The sequence below is a fragment of the Cyphomyrmex costatus genome, unplaced genomic scaffold, assembly GCF_001594065.2.
Source record: "Cyphomyrmex costatus isolate MS0001 unplaced genomic scaffold, Ccosl1.0 scaffold340, whole genome shotgun sequence".
NCBI classification, from domain to species: Eukaryota; Metazoa; Arthropoda; class Insecta; order Hymenoptera; family Formicidae; genus Cyphomyrmex; species Cyphomyrmex costatus.
The window spans coordinates 345,062-361,186 of NW_017277557.1; the positions used below are offsets into that span (position 1 = coordinate 345,062).

At 34.0% G+C, this 16,125-nt stretch overlaps 2 protein-coding genes across 4 annotated transcripts; one reads left to right on the top strand and one right to left on the bottom strand.

Moving 5' to 3' along the window:
• The first annotated feature begins 4,870 nt into the window (after window positions 1-4,870).
• On the top strand, window positions 4,871-7,858 carry LOC108776139 (kinesin-like protein KIF23). Its single transcript, XM_018542667.1, has 8 exons — window positions 4,871-4,909; window positions 5,278-5,408; window positions 5,532-5,614; window positions 6,253-6,357; window positions 6,432-6,578; window positions 6,699-7,289; window positions 7,407-7,646; window positions 7,703-7,858. The coding sequence occupies exons 1-8, from the start codon at window positions 4,902-4,904 to the stop codon at window positions 7,784-7,786; spliced, it is 1,389 nt and encodes a 462-aa protein (XP_018398169.1). The 5' UTR covers window positions 4,871-4,901; the 3' UTR covers window positions 7,787-7,858.
• Window positions 7,859-8,389: 531 nt separating this feature from the next.
• On the bottom strand, window positions 8,390-15,667 carry PIP4K (phosphatidylinositol 5-phosphate 4-kinase). 3 transcript variants are annotated; one of them, XM_018542632.1, is made up of 9 exons: window positions 15,319-15,667; window positions 14,757-14,854; window positions 12,726-12,836; window positions 12,307-12,504; window positions 11,515-11,653; window positions 11,150-11,449; window positions 10,816-10,991; window positions 10,575-10,729; window positions 8,390-10,480 (listed from the first exon to the last, which is right to left on the bottom strand). In XM_018542632.1, exons 1-9 carry the CDS (start codon window positions 15,454-15,456, stop codon window positions 10,293-10,295), a joined length of 1,503 nt encoding a protein of 500 aa, XP_018398134.1. In that variant the 5' UTR covers window positions 15,457-15,667; the 3' UTR covers window positions 8,390-10,292. The 3 variants fall into 3 exon arrangements, with proteins under 3 accessions (XP_018398134.1, XP_018398136.1, XP_018398135.1); XM_018542634.1 differs by lacking the exon at window positions 12,307-12,504; XM_018542633.1 differs by lacking the exon at window positions 12,307-12,504 and having other exon boundaries at window positions 11,515-11,683.
• Window positions 15,668-16,125: the final 458 nt, after the last annotated feature.

Genomic DNA, 16,125 nt, shown 5'->3' on the forward strand with positions numbered 1-16,125 from the left:
TAATTACAAATGTTTAAATACTTATATGCTTCAAGCATTTCTTACGTGAAAATTTAAACATTCAGAATTACAAAAATGATAAAATTTTAGTGAAGATTACATTATTATTAATGATAAATATATCTATTAGATCGAAAAGTTTGTTTTAAATTTTCTAGCTCAAAATAGTATATTGTATATTTAAAAAGTTAGCGATTATACTATTTGATAGAACAAAGTTTCAGCTTTAAGAATTTGATTTCTTTTGCGATACGATTTTTAATGACTCGAGTTGTGAGCAATTAAAATCAAAATGTGACTTTACTTAACTCGCGCGAATAGTTTAAGAATAAAAACTTGTAGGAACATTAAAAAAAAAAATGATTTTGTAGGGAAAGCTTCAAGCTTTTACAATAGGTAGTTTAAAATTTTTGCAAATTCTTTTTGGGCACGTAAAGCTCACAAAATAAAAAGAAAATTTTTCATCTTTTTCAGCTCATAGTTTTTTATGTAAATAAAAGTCACCAAAATTTACAAAAAATATAATAACTTTTCGAAAGTAGAGATTTCAAGCTTTAAAAATTTTTTTTAATTTAAATTTTGTTTATTTTTTACGAAGATGTTGTATATACAATTTTGAGCTAGAAAATTGAAACAAACTTTCCGAACAACCTAATAATATTTCTGAAGTACATGCAGAATATTTAGACATTGTATAGTTAAGAAAACAAACCTTCCACCGAAAGTATGTTATTGATTTTGTAATTCTGATTGTTTAAATACTGATGTCAAAATATAAATGCCCAGATTAAGCGCACATAAATATTTAAATATTTATATTAAAAAATTAAATGGCTGCTACTATTTTGTTAGACGGGGAGCACAGACTCTTGCATAACGCATAACGCATAATGCGCATAAGAAAATGTATTAATTAAAGTCCTCCGTTTTCTTACTTTCCATGAAATAAAGAACTCCTATTGGTTGAATTTCTTATGCCTTTATTGTTATGCGTTATGCAAGAGTCTGTGCTCCCCGCTTTAGTCTTGATTTTTGTCGTATTTTATTATCCAGATCACTCTTTAAATATTCTCCTACCAATTCGCTGAACACTCTGTTTTATAGGACACACATACATTCAAGTACATTAGTACACAACTAAAATTGTGAAATCGGAATGCTATAGCTAGGTCATTTAAGAGTTTTAAGCATCGTGATGTTTTTCCATTTTTTTTTTTTTTGTAAATATGTAGTTCACGTATTAATAAGTGCAATTTGTCAAGAGAACACACAGAAAGAGAGAGAGAGAGAGAAAGAGACTCACTCTTGTCAGTCATAAACGACAGAATAAGGGGGATTACGTAAAATAGCGAAGTAATATCAATAAGATAACAGTTGTTATGGCGGACAGATGAATATCTCAAACAATGTTTTATAACGTGATTGCGGAAACCGATTATTACGGGATTAAACAATCCGTAGTGCCGAGAGAGAAAAAAATTGAATGCAACAGAGATATAAAAACGGTGTATGTACACATACGATACATTATAACGTCTATAACACGCAATTCGGTTAAATCGTCTCGGAGTTTAAAGTATAAATAAACCTTTTGAGATAATAAGTTTAAAATAGGCGCACGTATATGAGAGATTCCATAAAAAGATGAAATTCCGTAGAATTATATTTCTTTTTTTAGTCTACACTGGATACAGAATCATGCAAAATGATAACCCTTCAAATGTCTCAACGCCGCGCGCCGACGTGAATAGAGATCCTCAAGTGAAACCACGGACACAATGCGAGGAAATAGCAATAGCGAATAGGAATAACACGGTTTCAACTTATCAGAAATCGGATACAGCGGTATAACACAGTCTTTGAAATTGTGTTAAGCCCAAGACACAATGCGAGGGAATAGCGATAGCGATAAGTTTCAACCTATCAAAAATGTGTATTCCGGTGTACTCGATTTTTGATAAGTTGCATTGTGTCTTGGGCTTTATTCCTATCACTATCGCTATTCTCTCGCATTATGTCTGAGGTTTTAAAGATTGGAAGTTTAGCGATAACTTCTGATTGGTATGCCATATTTTTCAAGACCTGCTTAAGATAGAAATTGCGAGGATATCTCATTCTATCCTGCCTAATCTATCTTAATCTATCTTTAAGCAGGTTCTGAAAAATATATGGCGGACCAAACGTATGATTTCCAATCTCTTAAGACTTTGGCATATAAAAAAACTTAAGGCTTAAGCAATAAGGAAATCAATATGTTGGATTCGCTACTGTTTACATTATGGTCTTACGTGATTGGTCAGTTTTCTTAAGTCTTACGTCTTAAGTTTTTTTATGTGCTGTGGCCTTTTATATTTGACGATCTCTATGACGTAATACCACCATCTCAGAATTCAAAGGAAATAACTCGATTCGTAATTTATCATATATCATATTGACGACACTCAAACACAAAAATGCACGTTCCGTATTACATTTATATAATATCCCAGAACACATTGAGATATCTTATAAGCCATAAGTCATAAAGACGTCTTAAAATTAATAAGACATTTTTTTTTTGGAACTGTCAGTAAGATATCTATATGACGGTCTTTAAGATGTAAAGATGTCTTATGTCCCAATTTATACGTCTTAAGCCGTAATCACACTAGCGATTGCGTGGTTGTGATTGATGATTGAGGATTACTTTTCAACTAATTAGAGCAAAACATTCACCGACTGTTTGTAATAACCCGTAAAACAGCCCTTGAGCTTAAGCCCATTCTACAATTGCGTAAACGTAGTTGTAAATGGTTGTAGTTGTACGAATAGTTAACCAATCACAATCAAATAAGAAGAAAATGTTCGACTGTGATTAGTCAATTCTTACAACTACAGTCACTTACTACGTTTACGCGACTATAGAATGGGCTTAAGATTTCCAACTATAGCTGCAGTCCACTTAGCGCTCCAAATGCTACAGAGCATTTGTAGCACTAACATGACTGGTCCATTTGACGCTTCGAAACGCTTCCAGCAACTCTGATACGTCATCAATACGTCATCGTTTTTGCTCCCATTGCTTCACCTTGGGAGGTGAGTTGGCTGCAGCGTTTACGTAGTGATTGTAGAATTCGGAACAATAATGGACCAATCCAACCATAGCGTTTAGAGCGTATTATAGTGTTCAGTGCATTTGGAAGAAGCAAGTGGGCCGCATTAGAAAGAAATGTCTTTCATGGCTCCCGCACACTGGACGCGGAAACGGTTATCGCGCGGCAAAATGTGATACGCGGTGGCCAATGAGCTTACAGCTCCTAACATATTCATTGGCTACCGTGTCACATTTTGCCGCGCGGCAAGCGTTTCCGCGTCCAGTGTGCTGGAGCCATCAGACTTTATCCAAAATAAAACATTTTGCAAATGGTTAGAGAGACGTCCTAAGACGTTTTAAGGATAATGTGTTTAAGACGTCATATATACATTCTAATAATAGACGTGACATATATTCTAATATTTCAAAAAACATTTCATAAATTTTAGGACGTTTTTATGATATCTTATATGTATAATAACTCCCCCGCTCCACATAAAATCTTAATAAAAATATACTCATTCGACGCGTTTTCACGCAAAACGAAAGAATCTGTCAAAAAGAAAAACGATAGATCTCATCGTAAATCCAGTTATAAAGAGTTAAATGTTAAGCTGGCGGTACACAATGCTTGTTTTCTTGCTGAATTGCTAGCTGGATTTGCGTTTTTGCTGTCGTGCTAGCAGTAGCAGTGCTGGCAGTGTTGCTGACTGTATTGCTAGTTCAGTTTCATGTTGAATGAGTACATTTTTATTAAGATTTTATTAAGGAGGGTCACCTTTGCCATAAATTAAATTAGCTCAGTTTTATGAAGTTTTTAAAGAAAATTTATTATATACTAGCATGCAGCGCGCGCTACGCGCGCACCTTTTTTATCTTTCATTTATTTTATTAATATTACTTTGATTATTTTAAATACTATTAAATTAATTGTTTTTTTGCTAATATTTTAATAATAATAGTATTCATAATAACAATTCTTTTTTGATCGATTTTCTTGCCGTGTTCGTAGTTCAAACATTATGTATGTAACATTATCTATGTTATGTTTAAACAGTAAAAAAAATTTTTTTTATTAGTTGAATATGAATTTTAAAGTGATGCTGGACCCGCCTGTATATTATCGTTAAAACTAGAGTTTTTGACGTTTTCGTTCCTGTCTTTAATTTCTTCATAATAGTTTTACAGAATAAAAATTCCTTTTCCACGATTTAAATATTCATGCTAATGTATCTGCCTCTGATCTATGTGTCCAAAGATGGAAAAAATATGAAATTACAGATTACTTTATCCATTTTTATCTTCAGCGTTAGTTGCCATACTTTAGGTTATTTTTAAATGGATAAAGAAATCTATGATTTCATACTTTTTCCAGCTTTGGACACAAAATACACCAGAGGCAGCCTGAATATTTAAATCGTGGAGAAGAGAGAGAGAGAGAGAGAGAGAGAAATTTTTATTCTGTGAAATTATTATGAAGAAAAGACAGGAACGAAAACGTCAGAAACGCTAGTTTTATCGGTAACACAGGCGGCTCCAGCGCGTATTCTCATCTGCGAATATAATATATTTTAGTCGGTATTGGCGACCCTTACCGATTGTCGGTAATACTCACTCGCCCTATACCTGTTGCGTCCAATTGGCGCGACGTGCGCTAAATTTCAAATGTTTTGCGACATTGCGTCCAATTGGTACGAAGATAACGATACAGAAGATAACATATACTTTTTCGTTTTCTTTGTCATGATTCGACGAGTTGCAAAGTGTTTACGATTTTTTCGAGGATTCACACCACAATCGTCGATTCTTGTGTTTCTCACGGAATAACATGGCTGCGTTAGTTAACTTGAAAACAAATTTTCACGTGAACGTTTAATTTTACGTTTTTTACATCGCAATTTTCTTGTTTCCTAGATGATAATAAAGTACTAGTAATATGTTAGCGCATATTGGTAGCAAATTCGATCAGATTCCCATTGTAAATTTATAGCAATTAACCTGTCAATAATTGTAAATTTTATCTGATTTCTGTTGCCAATATATTGGCATGGCATGTCAGTAAGCTTTGTCATATTTCTGACAGAATTTGTCGTTATTGTCAGATATAGATTCTGTGTGAAAATGTTGCCTTTCTACTATCAAAATTTGTAACATACTCTGCTACAAAATTTGATTCTATTTTGACTTCGCTGTTTGGGTTGCAGACTGGATGATTCATTTCCCATAATAGATGTGACAGATTTACATGATGAGCAAGCGATTGTGGATCTATTGCGATTCCTGGAATTGCGTATCCAAAGAAGAGATCTGTTGCAAGAAGATGTGATCAAGAAAGGTATAAATGATTTGTAATATGTCCTTCAATATGCAATTATATTATGTAATATATCGTTCAACATGCAATTGTATTATGTAATTTTTTTTCATTGTGTAATTTCTCAAAGTTAAAATTTTTCAGAAAATCATTTCAGGAACATGTTGGTGAAACTGGAACATGAAAATGCATGTTTAAAACAAGATAATACCGAACAGAAAAAAATAGTGAGTTTTTGATAACAATAGATGGAATTGAAGGGCTTGGTGTAAAAATCATTATTTTTTTTCTTTTTATCAAAAATTTTGAATGAAGTAAACGTTCTATTTTTTTTATAACAAAACAGAACCAACAGCTGTAAAGCAACACAATTTTAAAAACTATAAAAAGATCATCAAAATATGATGAAAAAATAATAGAAATTATAACCATTCATTAGTTTTTAAGTATAATGGTAATAACAATTAAGCTACTTTTTTAAATTGGAAACAAGTAACAGTAACAAGTTACTTTTCAGAAAAAAAAGAATACACAGAGTAATGATATTAGGTTTTTTATAACTTTTTTAATACTGTTTTTTTGTTAATATAAAAATGACCAATTTTTGTAAAGCTTAGTGTTCTTTTATCAGAAATTTCAAGTTAATGTTATCAAACATACCTTTGTGTGTTTCTTTTTTTAGTAACAGAAACAGAATTAACAGCTGTAAAGCAACATAGACAATTCTAAAAACTATTTAAAAAAACATTCGAATATGGTGAAAAGGCAATAAAAATTGTAACACTTCAAGACTTTCAATGATATTCATGTCATATATTTTAATTTCTTAATATCTTTTTAGTAATATCTCTGTGATATCTTTCAGATCTTCACGTTAAAAGGTCGTGTCTGTAAATTACAAAACCACATCGATAGCTTGTTATGTAAATTGAATAATGCATGCGATGCTGTGAGGAATCTACAGCAAGAAGTAAGCATTTTTTTGCAATGTAATGATTTGTGCATTATAATTTCTTCTTGTACGTTAATGCAATTTCTGTATAGTTGAGGGATAGAGACAAGCAACTCCAACAATATACACTGGACAAGCAAAAATTAATACAGAGGTACAACATTATAATGCAAGCGGAAACTGACAGAGTGACCGATGAAATGCAGATGAAATTGCAGGAACAGCGTGAACAGCTGATGGTATATTTTAGAGTGTATAGTTCAGTTATCAATTTTTTTAGAATATATATTTTAGATTATCTCTCTCTTTCCTGAAATAACTTTTGATGAGTCATACATTGAAATCTGAATCGCTTTTAGAGCTGTATTAAAAAGAAGAATGACAAATTGAAATTAGTGAGACAAATATTAACTTCAACTCGTGAGGATACATGCGATAATGTCACCTTGACGCCACCAATAGCTTCGAGTTCGAGAATAGAAACCAAAGAAAAATCAACTTTGATAATATCCAAGAAAAAACCTTCCTTGATGATGCCAATTGATCTTCAAGCTTCCAAAACTTCTCGTGAACATATCTGCCAAACATTGTCTTCTCGTGCAAGAACAATTTCCAATAATGACACCCATGAAAAAATCATAGAAGGACCATGTCTATCGTCATCCAAAGAAAAAAATTCCTCAATGACATTTACGAATTCTCCGATTTCCAGCTCTTGTGATCAGATTCGCCAGAAATCCTGTCACACAAGAACTGATTCTGATAATGTCCAAGGAAAGATCACAAACGAAACAATTCTAATGACAATCGCAGAATCGTCCATGCCTTCGGATTTGAAGACCGAGATCGTAGAAAAACCGAACTCAAAGATACTCGTTGATTCGCCATCATCATCTATAATTACTTCGCCTGATACTACAATTATTACTAAAGTTAATTGTAATAAAAAGGTAAAGAAGAGGATTGTATAGATTTAGACATTAATTTGTATGCTTCGACAATGCTGCATTTCTTTGACCATTCTTCGTATATATATATATATCATCTGATTTTTACATTGCATTCAGGATGAGATCCTGGTAGCGAACTCGCAATACCAGCAAGTGCAAAATGCAGATAGATGGATAGATCATCGTCCTGCCAGGATAGTTCCGACCGGTACAATTTTACAACCACGAACACAATCTCATAAGCGAATCATCCCAAAATTATCAAATCCAAAAGATGTTATGGTCAAATCTTCTAGATACTGCCATCTTTCACAGGAACGAGACGCGGACGATGAACTAGAGACCAAATTATATAAAGTAAGATTTATCATAGCGTTATTTTGGAGACTTTATTATATCGTTGCACGTTGCAGGCTTATGAACTGCCGATTTGTGAAGGGCCGCAGATTGTATCCAATGATATAGAATGCTTGAAACATATAAAACGTAATGGATAAAATTCTAAAATAATCGGGTAAATACATAAATTTTGTGTAGATTATCAAAATACCTGTAAGTTCTAAGTTAAGTTTGTAAGATACAGAGGTGATAGTCTTTTCTTATTTCTTGTTATTTATTTAACACAGATTTGAATATTACTTTAGTTTCTTATTTTTCGTATAAATACTTCGGAATTCGCGCAGTTTTTTTTTTTTTTTTTAAATAAAAGGTTAAATATTCCATTTATCAGAAACAATAATAATTTATTGTTCTCTTGTTCTTAAGTATTGTAAAATAATACCTAATTAATTCCGAAGTATTCATCGTAATATACATATAAGCTGGAAGACAGACTCTGTATATATAATTGAGATGATGAATTGAAATAGAAAGAGAGAAAAGAATACGTTGTTTTATACATGTAATAAAGCTACACAAACGACTTTGCATATCGATTAATCTCAATTTATTTGAATGTGAACAAGGATTTGTCGTTGCCACACACGAGGACGCATGCTAACGGATGGATGTAATTCTTTTATATATATATAGATATATACACACATACATACATACACACACATATACATACATATATAAATGAAATGTGATCTCTAGTATATATATATATATAATGTATGTATATGTACGCGCATGCGCGCGCACACACACACACACACACAGATTAGAGACACTGCCGCGTTTAAGATTCCAACGAAGATTCGTTGGTTAAAGCGGGTTTCTAACATATTATCTTATACGATTAACAATCACGCAGAAACCGATTGCATTTTCAAAACCTAAAATCTTACAACAAATATACAGCAGTGGATGGACCCCTTCCTCCTTTCAATCTATCGCATCCATAGTCCCGGCGCGCGCGCGATTAAACAGTAAAATATATAAAATTATACGAAGTATCAAGACTAGATGAATATATTAATCGTTAGAGTGATTAGTCGTTATATTATGATCGGCTAACAAATTATACATGTATTTTATATACATATACATATATATGTATATTGTATATAAAAGTATTAGATATCGTTTAAAGATATTGTCTTACGTAACACAGTGCACATTCTCCTTTCTCATAATACAGTACAAATTGCTCAATGGATTACATTCAACTTTCGTTAAACCAAATAAATTTACGACACAAAACAAAACCAGAGACTTACGATTCATGCAAAATCCTTTCGACAAATGATATTACGTTGGGATCTGCCGGTGCCCATCTTCGAAAGAACGATGCATCTGAATATTCTTTAGTGAAATGAAAGGCACGATAGTAAGTTGCCGACTCGAGTGTTGTGACGAGTATCAAAGATATGTATCTCATGTAGATAATATCGTCTAATGGATCGTATTATTTTCCATAGATATATTTTGAAGTAACTGAGCTATCGATCTGCGATAATCGAATCGGACTAAATATAACATTTACAAAGTGTATTTTATTTCGTAACGACTTGTATATGCATATATACACGTATGTGTGTGTTGTGTGAGTGTGTGTACATTGCCTTCGATATTGCGAAGTACATACTATTACCGATAACTTTAGCAAAACAACGGACAGTCGTATAATAGTTTCATCGCTACTAAAATTACATTTTATGATAAAATATTTTTAGGCGCATACCCAGGCAGTTCTATACTTGCAAGCGCCACAATACTTGATTGAGATTTACTGCAACTGTAACACATCAAGTTAGATATCTTTCTGTAGCATATAGCATGACTCGTATTCGTTTATTAATCCGCTATAAAAAAAAAACTGCTGCTAATACAACTTTAGGTATTACGGCTACTGATATCAGAAGATAAGATTTTGTGCGACTTCGTGCTTTTTATCTCAATCCACAGATAATATTGGCTGTGCTTAATTAATGTTACATTCCAATGCTGTTGAGTTTCTGTCGTAGATTCATCGAACGATACAAGATCGTTGAAGACTATCGCTTTTATTCTTCGAAACATGTGCGATAAAAAAAAAACGGGTGACAGAAAAAAAGAGACGTCGTTTTTCTACTTCATGAAAATTCTCGCGTTTGCAAGTGTACAAGTATAACGCTATACGATTGAAAGTTCTATCGCGGAAAAAAAGAAATTTCAAACAACAAATTTGAAAAACTGATCACAGTTCTTTACGTGAAGACTGACTAAACAAAGCAACGTAGACATGAAGCAATAATCGAGAATAAAAATCTCTTACCGTAAAATGCATACAATAAAAAACAACACCGACCTAAAAAAAAAAAATATCGGCAAAGGATGTGTTCACTTAAAAGCTCATGAAATAAGCGATTTGATCGTGTATGAATCGCAAGTGAAAGTACTAAAGAAAATAACCGGTATTGAAAGGCAAACTGAATGAAACTGCAACCATTTAATCTCCAGAACTCTTTTCCTCCCTCTTTTTCAGTTTGCGATTTCGATTTCACTTCGATAATACACAGTAAACAGTAATATCGTCGTAAATTCATTACTTTATGCACAACGATTAATAATACTTTTTTACTCTATGGCTTTGCTCATAAACTCTATGAATCGTTTGCCGTATTGTTCTGGATCACAGGTGGATATACCGTCAACGTTAGCACCGTATTTGACAGTCTTCGCCGCTTTCGCCGCTTGTTTACGTACGCCATAATGCGTCAGCACGTCTATTATGGCTAAAAAATAAATTTCCTTCGTGGGAGCACCTACGAAAATATATGTAGTAAAAATTTTTTAATATACGTATATATGTATATTCACGTTAATGCACGATTATCAGTTTATTCAGAGAAAAAGTACCTTCTTTACTAGGAATAGCGTAAATATCTAGTTCAGGTATTATCGCATCTTCGTATTGTAAACTGGTATCACGCATTAACGCTGCATGCGGTGACTCGGGAGGTGTTGCCATATTGGTAACCGTGTGACCGACACCACTCCAACCCCATAAGCGACTGCAAACAAACGAGTGATACCGATGAATAAATCAAATGGAAACTAGTTTTCGTTCCAAAAAGGATAGAAAAAAATATCCACTTACTCTGCCAATGGACCTCGAGACTCCAATCCGCTACCTGACTCGCTGTCATCCTCTTCTTCATGATTGTCCTCATCATCCTCTCTTTCCGCCCGTTCTCTGCTCTCTTGCTCGGCGCGCGCACAATCATGTAAGCCAAGTAGCAAGGAGTAATCCATCAAGTGTAATTTCGTTAAGAACTACGGAGACAGATTATCATTTTAGATATCTCGAAGTCCTTCACAAATTTGAAGCCGATTTTTATCTCGATAAATAATTCAAGGTAATTCTTAAAATATTTCTCATTATATACAAAATCTTGCATGATCAAAGTTTATATTCTTTTATAAATACTTACATCTACGTCAGCAGTTAATGTTTCTATTAGCTTAGTTTTGGCTTCTTCTCCGATGTAAATCTTCGTACCCTCTTTAACAAAATCGTTATCCTTGTAGGTAGGGAGATCCTTCTCTTTCTCTTTATCTGATGCTTCTCGATCTACCGTCGAACCTTTTAGATCGAATTTCTTGTGCGTTGTCAGATGATTCGAGAATACATTCCTTATGGCAACTACGTAGTACTCGACACCGTCAACGGTCAATCGGTACATTCCCAGGTACTGTGGTAACAGTGTTTTTCCATGTCGCTCGACAATGTACTGCAATGCAATGTCCGTGTAGTCTTGAATCGTCATAACGCTTGTATATTTCCGATTATACTTACGGGATGATAATGTTTTAAGAACGAATGCATCCTTTCCACTTCCTCGCTCGTTAGGGTTTTAATTATAAATAATTTGTCATATGATTGATAAAATTTTGCACCACTCTTCCCAGATGAATCGTCAAGCACTGGTTGAGATCTGGAAGCAGAAGAAATGCGCAAACCGCGTCTTGGGTATGCGTGTGGATGTGCATTTGTAAAAGATCAAACAATAGTTCAATTCGAATGACCGTTGGCATGGGACACAATCTTGGCAAATATGTATAAATGATGAATCATTGTCAAAAGCAGTATATTAGATAATCGATTTTTTATGTCGAATATTTGGCGTGTGAAGCAACTCGGTCTATATTGGAGTTATCACAATTAATTGGAGTTATTATATTAATTCGAAAATATTAACTGACAATTATAAATTAAAATTAGAATATTTGTTTCTCATTGTTTTTAATGTTCTCTTCATTCTATTATTAAGGTCAATAGGATGATGATAGTTATCATTACTTTCATCATCGTCATTGTTATAAAGCACTTGACTTGTTAATTATATTGATTATCTCAGCAAGCGATTTTTTTACGATAACGATTCGACTAAAACATCTTCTCACCATGCTTTAAATGGTAGCTAATTCCAAGTTCTAAATTACCAAGTTTAAATAAAACAGTCATCGAGATGTGTATATTAATAAATTATTATATGCTTAGTCATGCCGGTTCTCGTTTCTTGATAGGTCTTTAACTTTGTTAGAAACAACGAAAACGCACAGCATAGCAAAATCAAGTTTCGCTAACCTCAGGCGTTTTGGTTTAAGACTGCAGGTACGCAACGGTTTGTTTAGAATAGAATTGTGCGAGGAGGCAGAAGAAGGAGAGGAAAAGGTAATCGACGGGACGGTATCGGCGCGTTGAACCATTTGACGAGTCCTTCTGCCTATTCCATCAACCAAATCCGTACGTTGTTTTGCTCGCGAAGGATTAAACACCCGACATCTACCACATCAAAATCTTTGTATTACAAAGCCATTGCAGTAGCCTGTCCATCCCTAATTCACTTGCGACGAACAATATCATCGTGCAACCGCGAAAGCAAGTTTATTTTCAACTTTATACAGTAACAGTGCAGTTTGTTGTGTATATTGTACATATAGCATACATAATGTTATATTGGATACATCAAAATTTAGCAGAAATAATCAACGCAAAGATATTACCTTGTCATCGACTCCTTGTAATCCAAATCATCTATTCCAAATCTTTCTCGTAAATTCCTAAAGACTAACGGACAATATTCTTTGATTTTGAAGTGGGAGGGCATGTTCTCTCTGCACAAAAAAAAAGAACAGATTGTGAATAATCAAGTATCTGCAATATTAAAAGTAATATTGTATGGCTTTATCTCTTAGCATAAACAAATCTAAAATTAAAAACAGTTGTCAGTATATCAGTTCAGTATCAAGTGTTACATACACACACATCGAGAGATATTAACATACATCTACATATGTGTGTGTATATATATATATATATATATATATATAAAGAGAATAGGCAATACATTACATAAATACATTTCTAAAATTATCTCGTATAGAGTTGCTCGGATATACAATATTTAAAAGCATGAACGTATGTTCACAATTAGTAAAATATAGACCAAGGTATAGATCGCTCTCTTACTTAAAAAATAATAACTCAACTTTTCGAGTTATTACCATGAATGAGTTAAGAAGATTCTCGTGTTCGATAAATTATAAGACAAGTCAATATATGCATATAATACAAAAGTTAATAATATCGATAATATCTACAACAAATTTATTGCCTTTTACCGTATCATTTTAAAGATATTTAATACTAAATTTATAGAATCTTACATTACAAGTTGAAGGTATAACCTTATTCTGTAATTATTCTTTTTTAAATTGAGACACTTGCGTATAAGACAGCAATTTAAGACCGGTATTCATAGTCAGTTCTTATTTTCAAGACCGTCTTAAGATCAATTTTGAGATGTCATGAACTAATCAGACAACTGCATTAGCATCTTGACATTACTTAACACATTACTTAAGACGTTTTTAAAATAAAAACGGACTATGAATACCGCCTATGAACTAAAACATCGTTATAATTAAGTAAACACTTAAGTTTGTTCTCATAAAGTTTCATTTAAACTGACCAATTTGAAAAAAATTTATATTCTTCAATGATAAAAACGAGAATATATTATATCAAATGGACAATGTATGTACATTAAATAGGCATATTGTAACTTTTATTTTATCATTAAAAAAATATTTAGTATTATAATACATAAAATTAACATTAATTATGTATAATGGTACTAGATATTGTTGGTAATCTTTTTATTTTATTTTAATCGTTTTATATTTACATTTTTTATTAATAAACTGTTTATTGGGTAAAAGGTAGTGCAAGAACCTCCTTAAGTAAACTCTACCAATTATCAAAAGTAGAACTAATTTCACAAAGTATCATCAAAAACGTCACCATTCAAGAAATATTTTTTAAAATTGTAAAACGAAAATAACAAAAATGACTTTAATTATATTAAGAATATATTCTTTTGATCGATATTATTTGACTAGTTCAGTAATTTTCTCAAGTTAAAAAATAGTTTTTGTCCCTTTTCTGGAAAATTTAATTTTTTGAGTCGTGTTACTTTTGAAGAAAGGAAGTAACACAAAAAATAAACAGAGAGAAAGAATCAATATTAAATTTTAAAAAGTAAAGAACAAACACTCGAAAGGATCAATAATAAAAGAATAATAATGAGCTAATAAGTTTTTTTTTACTGTAGTCAGTGTGATATAAAATTGTGTTATTAATTAATTAAATGTACAAACTCTTGAATAATTAGACGTTTTGGCTTTGCTTAAATCCTCAGTAAATTTAACAAATAATTTCTACCTTCTCATGATGAAAGAAAAGAGTGGAGTTTCAATTCTTTTCTGTCTCATTGACATGTGGTAAATCAAGTTACAACTGACATCCAACATAAAATTCCACAAAGCCATGGGATTACAAATTAATTAAAATCATATTTTTTAATTAAAAACATACTTCATAAATTAATTAAAAATTTTGTACCATACCGACAAACAGCAAAGAGATTCTCATTAGTCTGTTATTTTTTTTATTACTGAATCAATATTACATGCAAAATTGTATGACACACACAAATATATCACAATATGAAAAGGAAGAAGAGAGAAACTTACTTGTTGAAGAGATGATTATCCACTTTTAACTTACTGTAAGCTCTAAAATCATCTGGCAAGAGCATTACTGGAATGTTAACGTGACTAAGTTCGTTTATCTGCAATGCAGCACACAAACGTAACAATTACAGATTTATCTTGTGAAACGTCAAGCTTAATTAATTAAGATTCACTATGGTCAAAGGTTCGACCAATTCGTTGTCAGGCAACGAAAAATACTGGAGTAAGTTCGAAAAGGAAATGAACCTCGACACTCGGCCGTGCACCTTGCCAAGTATCTACATACTTGTGATGTGGAATTAAAAAAAGCAATTGACACAATTATACGGCGTTATCGTACCGCATATTACGTCGCGTATTACGTTGTTCCATTTAACGGACGATGTCGCAACGATTTGCGATGGGCGGGAGGATACGCGGGCGCGCAATGAAAATAGAAAAAATGGCGATGACGACGGTGACGTTTGTCTCGAACGGCGAGAAACATCAACACGCGGACATTGAAGTACGCAGTGCGGAGGGAGAGGGGGAGGAAGGGGACTCGGATCGCACGCTGTCTTACCGTGTGATTGACGCCCCACATAAACACGCTGAGCAACGGCTCGTTCGCGCGGAACAGCTTAACCTTCTGGTGCTTCACCCGGAAGTGCTTCTTCTTCAGCTTGCTGAGCCCGCTGGACATTTGCGGCGCGCCCGACATGTCGTCCGTGACCGTCAACCGGCGCTCAAACACGAAACGTCGACGTCACCGTCAGGGAGAGACTCCCGAATGGGGGATCCCCTCGCGCGCCTCTCACCCTCGACACCTGAGCGATCCACCCTTCACGACTCAGGGGGCCGGAGAGGGATGGGATAAGACGTGAGAGACTCTCTCTTGCCTCTTCGCTGCCTCGTTTACATCGTAAAATTTACCCACATCCGCAAACGGGACGAACGCGTGAAACACACCGTTCTATACACAGGGGGGGGGGGAGGAGGAGGAGGGAAAACCCGCGGATCCGCGCGACACCACTTCGTCGACCTTGCACGACGGCAAATCACTAAAATCACAACGGACGGATGAACGAACTAACGTCGCATACACGGCACGCAGCGCGAACCCACCACCTCTCTCAACGTTACCTCGCCCGCGCACTTTGCTCCCCTCTCGCACCCACCTACCCGTCGACCCCCCACAACCGACTCGGTTCTTGCACCGCGCGTAACCGCGCGCGCCCCTGCCGCCAACGGGTGTCTCCACAATGGCGCATTCAGGTATACCCGCCTATAGGCATTGACGAGATGCTATTAAAGAACGTCGACCCTGGACAAATTTTCGTTCATATACATATAAAAAGGCTCGGAAGTAATTAAGAAATGTTGACATTAT

What these genes read in the sequence shown, in the direction of transcription:
- LOC108776139 (XM_018542667.1), top strand. An exon ending in AGAAGATGTGATCAAGAAAG is followed by an intron (nt 5,409 to 5,531) that starts GTATAAATGATT and finishes AAAATTTTTCAG; the next exon opens with AAAATCATTTCAGGAACATG. An exon ending in AACAGCGTGAACAGCTGATG is followed by an intron (nt 6,579 to 6,698) that starts GTATATTTTAGA and finishes AATCGCTTTTAG; the next exon opens with AGCTGTATTAAAAAGAAGAA.
- PIP4K (XM_018542632.1), bottom strand. Translation starts at nt 15,456, where the DNA reads ATGTCGGGCGCGCCGCAAATGTCCAGCGGGCTCAGCAAGCTGAAGAAG. An exon ending in TACAAGGAGTCGATGACAAG is followed by an intron (nt 12,505 to 12,725) that starts GTAATATCTTTG and finishes TTGATGTGGTAG; the next exon opens with ATGTCGGGTGTTTAATCCTT. An exon ending in CGCTATTCCTAGTAAAGAAG is followed by an intron (nt 10,481 to 10,574) that starts GTACTTTTTCTC and finishes ATATTTTCGTAG; the next exon opens with GTGCTCCCACGAAGGAAATT.